Source organism: Penicillium arizonense (genome assembly GCF_001773325.1).
Source record: "Penicillium arizonense strain CBS 141311 chromosome Unknown PENARI_contig099, whole genome shotgun sequence".
Lineage (NCBI taxonomy): Eukaryota > Fungi > Ascomycota > Eurotiomycetes > Eurotiales > Aspergillaceae > Penicillium > Penicillium arizonense.
In genome coordinates, this window is record NW_019173376.1 from 1 (window position 1) to 3,986 (window position 3,986).

The 3,986-nt window shown below is 46.5% G+C and overlaps 1 protein-coding gene across 1 annotated transcript; it reads left to right on the forward strand.

Moving 5' to 3' along the window:
* Positions 1-2,761: 2,761 nt before the first annotated feature.
* PENARI_c099G10407 (uncharacterized protein) lies at positions 2,762-2,887 on the forward strand (the record flags this gene model as incomplete). Its single annotated transcript, XM_022637829.1, has 1 exon — positions 2,762-2,887. A coding segment is annotated over one exon (126 nt), but the record flags the coding sequence as incomplete, so codon positions are not given.
* Positions 2,888-3,986: the final 1,099 nt, after the last annotated feature.

The following is a 3,986-nucleotide window of genomic DNA, read 5'->3' on the forward strand; positions in this document are numbered from 1 at the left end:
GGTGAGTGTTGGTGAGTGTTGGTGAGTGTTGGTGAGTGTTGGTGAGTGTTGGTGAGTGTTGGTGAGTGTAGGTGAGAGTTGGTGAGGGATGTTTCTGGGGTTTCATGATCGGGATGTCGGCGCATGACCTTGCCTCTTTTTTGCTGGGCGAAAGAGGGATTCATGCATAACTTTTGGTTCTGGGTCCATTGTGCTTTGCTGTACAGTACAAACTTGGGGAGGCAACAAAGGAAAGATTTTCAGGACAGCAATGTAAAGGTCATTAGGAAGTTCGTTATTGGTTCGGTTGTAGTGAATGGTCCGGCGGTGAAGACTTACATTGCCCTGTATTGGGGATGTATCGTCCCAATGATTAACACTTCCTTGAACGCCATACTAACGGTAGCTACTGATAGGGCGGGATATCAAGTTCTGGGCTCGCTATAACGACAGAATTATTCTCAAATAGTTTACCTGCTCGCTATACCTTCGGCTGCCGAAGGGAGATATTCCCGGACTTGATTGGTCGTGGTGATCTGGAACTGACTGAATTACGGCTTTTGGCGTATGTAGTCAAGCCCAGTTCAGGATATATCAAATGCAAGATAACATGTTATCGTTGAATTCTCAATAGAGGGTTGGGCAGCAATCTACCTGGTCCGTCCCGGTCTGTTCTCCCCCTCGCGTGTTTTCACTCAGCCTGCATCAAGCTCTCCGGGTCCGTGCTCGATCCACTTCGAGAAAATATTTCTGAACTGGCCCCAAGGGCATTGCCTGCTAGAGGTAAAGTAGACGACGGTATTTCTTTCTCTCAGATCTAGTGACTATTAACAGCAATGTTTTATGCCGGAAGGCCGCGCCCTTATTTTGACCAATTTGAGAAACAAGGCAAACAAAGGAGCTCATTCACTATCGCCCAATGCACGGTAATGCAAAGAAATGGCGAGAAATGAAAGATCATCCAGCTCAGATTGTCTCTGCATGCATGCGTTGGCTCACTGCATGTCCGATTGGCTGTCCATCCACCACATCCAAGCTGCATTGGCAGACCATGCCAAGATACTATATTTCATCAACCACAGGTCGATCTTGAAATACTTCATCATTTTCTCGACACGGTATGTTTACACAGGGGGTGTGCCTAATCAAAGCTGCTCACGAATGCTTAGCTTTTGCGTGACATCCAACAATTCTGAAAATCATCAATGAACTCCAGCCCGCTCCACGCCAACAAGTCATTCAAAAGATCTGTTTGGTCTTCTACAATGCAAAGACTTCCTTCGCCGAATTTGCTTCCCTCTCAAGACTTTTATCAAGCAGTCCAAAATCTTCGCAGGCTGACTGATCAACCTTCCGACGAAGAGTCTTACCGAATCAGTCCACCTTTGCAGGCAACGAAATATACCTTGAGAGCTGAGGATGAGATGCAACTTGCCGATAATTTGGCTTTCTTGGCTCATTCGCAAGAAGGTGTTGAGAATGTGACAGCTGTGACTCTTCGGGAAAATGAGCATGGGATTGTCATTTGCCTTGCCAGCAATCATACGCCATCAAATGCAAATATCCGTGAAATGAACGAAGTTATCGCTTTGGTTAGCGAATATGCTTCTACTGGTAATTTCATGCGTAATGAGGTTATTCCCTGAGACTGATTCCGATAGCCAGGAAACGGGACGAATTCCTCGAGAAAATTTTCGATAGAGTCGTTCATTTTCGCGTCGATCGAATCCTTGGGAGAATTCGTCCCCCATGGCTGCCTCAGCCTAGTCATTATAGAAAGCGGAGGTCATTCCTACTTTCACAAGTCCAGGCATTTGTGACTGAAATTTCTGAACTCAGTGAGCGTACACAAGCTTTTCGGAGCTTGTTGGCACCAGCGCACCGACTCATATCCTGTCTTTTGCCTTTCATAAGGCCTCTCCCCAATAATGTGAAGGAAGAGCACGAGAAAAATGTCATACGGTGCTGTGCGGAACTAGCGAGCGTCGACGGGTCGGGGCTTCTTGAGGAACAACTCAGACGTTTACAAGCTCCCCCTCAGATTCGGGAAAGAAACGAAGTACGTCAAATCGATAAGCTTGCGCGTTACTACTTTTTGTGTCGAGATTTTATCAGAATTGCCAGACGCCCAAACTACCGAAAATTATTCAACAACATCACCATTGAAACTTTGAAAGCTTTCGACGGAAGGAGGCCAAAGGGCTCTTTCTCGCAATGTTTTGTTCATGCAGAGATACAACAAGTTATTCACTACATCTGTCAACCGCATGAACCCAGTCCTCGGTTTATCGGATGCAGCAAGGCAGCCTGCTACCTTTGTGACATGTTCATACAGAAGCACGGCTCATACCGCATATCACACGCCCACCGACGGCTTTATGAAAAATGGACTCTTCCCTGCTTGGACTATTCTTCATTCGCAGAAGCCCAACGACTCCCAGTCGTATTGAAATCCATGATGGAAGACATCGCGGCTGTAACACAACGTTTTCAGTCGCGTCGTTCAATTTCAAGGCAGTACGTAGCGGAGAGCAAGGCTTTCTTGCCTTTGACCAGTGATTCGACGGCGAGTATAACCTCAATTTCCATGAAATTGTCCAAATCATCTTCTGTGGCACCCTCAAATCTGAGGTCAGGATGCAATGCTAGATGTGCCAGTAACAGTGTCTCGCCAGGCGATCACGGGGCCTTGGCTGACAACGGGGTAAATATCTTTCTTGAGATGGAAGATCTCCCATTTACACATTATATCAAAAGCATTGAACAAGAGGTCCTGGTCGAAATGGATGCCATGGTTTTAGTTTTTGAATTTGGCACCACTGGCCGCTTCTTGATCACCCAAGCAATGAGTATTCTGCAGCCCGAGAATACCGTTGATATCTGCCAATTACCAACTTCGAGTGAAACAGAGTTAGTTCAGGACTCAGCTTCAAGGAACCTACAGCTATGCTTGCGTCATGCTAGTGGCTTTGCGATTATAATCGACTTTTTCAAAGACGCCGACTACAGACTGTTGTGATAATTTAGGTTCCCAAACTCATGTTGAGCTGTCCGCAAGCTCCAACGGAATCTTAACTGCTTCAAAGAACAATGGCTTTGAAGATGTCTTCATTTATAGCGAACCCCCAGAATCATTCAACACGTACAGTTTTTTCAGTTTCTCAATCTCTGAATCATTTCTATTTAATTATTGCCACCTCCCAGCTTCACAAACAGCACACAATATGCCTTCACGTTGGGCATTGGTGGCGTATCAACCAACACCTCCAATGGTGGACAGCTACCCCCAATCTGCTTCTCTGATCGGCTGGCATGGGTGACATACTGGACCTGGTCGGGATCATTTTCTCACAAGCACTTTCTAGCTTGTCGGCCCACGATGTATCCATAGACGTCAGTACAGTGGAAATTCCAGTAGGGTTGAAGGGAAGAACTTATCAGGTACCTCAAACGCATGGCTTGATCGACTTTGCGTAGCCAAGTGATGAGATTGTAAAACAAACCTCCGGGGGAGAGGGCGTATTTATAGGCTTCTCGGCACCTGTCGCGTATCTGCTCTGCTAGGGAGCAAACGTTGGACACGATGCCTATCCTAAGTGAGGTCTGTTGCAACCTATGCCTTCGTTCTACCGCAACTATTTGCAGCAAAATTCTGGTGTCATCTTAGATGCCCAGCGGGAAAAAAAGCTAGAGTTGTGTTGTGAATGGGTCAAAGTGAGTCTGTTAAGAAACGTTGGCTCACAGTTGAATCTATGGTCCTAATACTGAGGCAATGGAAGCTGTTCATTCTTTGATTTTACCAAGAGCGCTCACATTTTCATCTAAGGAAGATGGAAATTTTCTGGCCTCGCTCGAGTGTTGATTGTCTGAGCTGTGTGTGGTTCTGTCCGTCTAGGCTGCGGTCGCGCGGGCGCGGGTACTCAACCCGTCAACCCGTTGAAGCTTGGCCGTCCTTGTTGACGGGAGTCAACTTTTGAACTTATGACCGGTGTTGAAATACGTTGTTC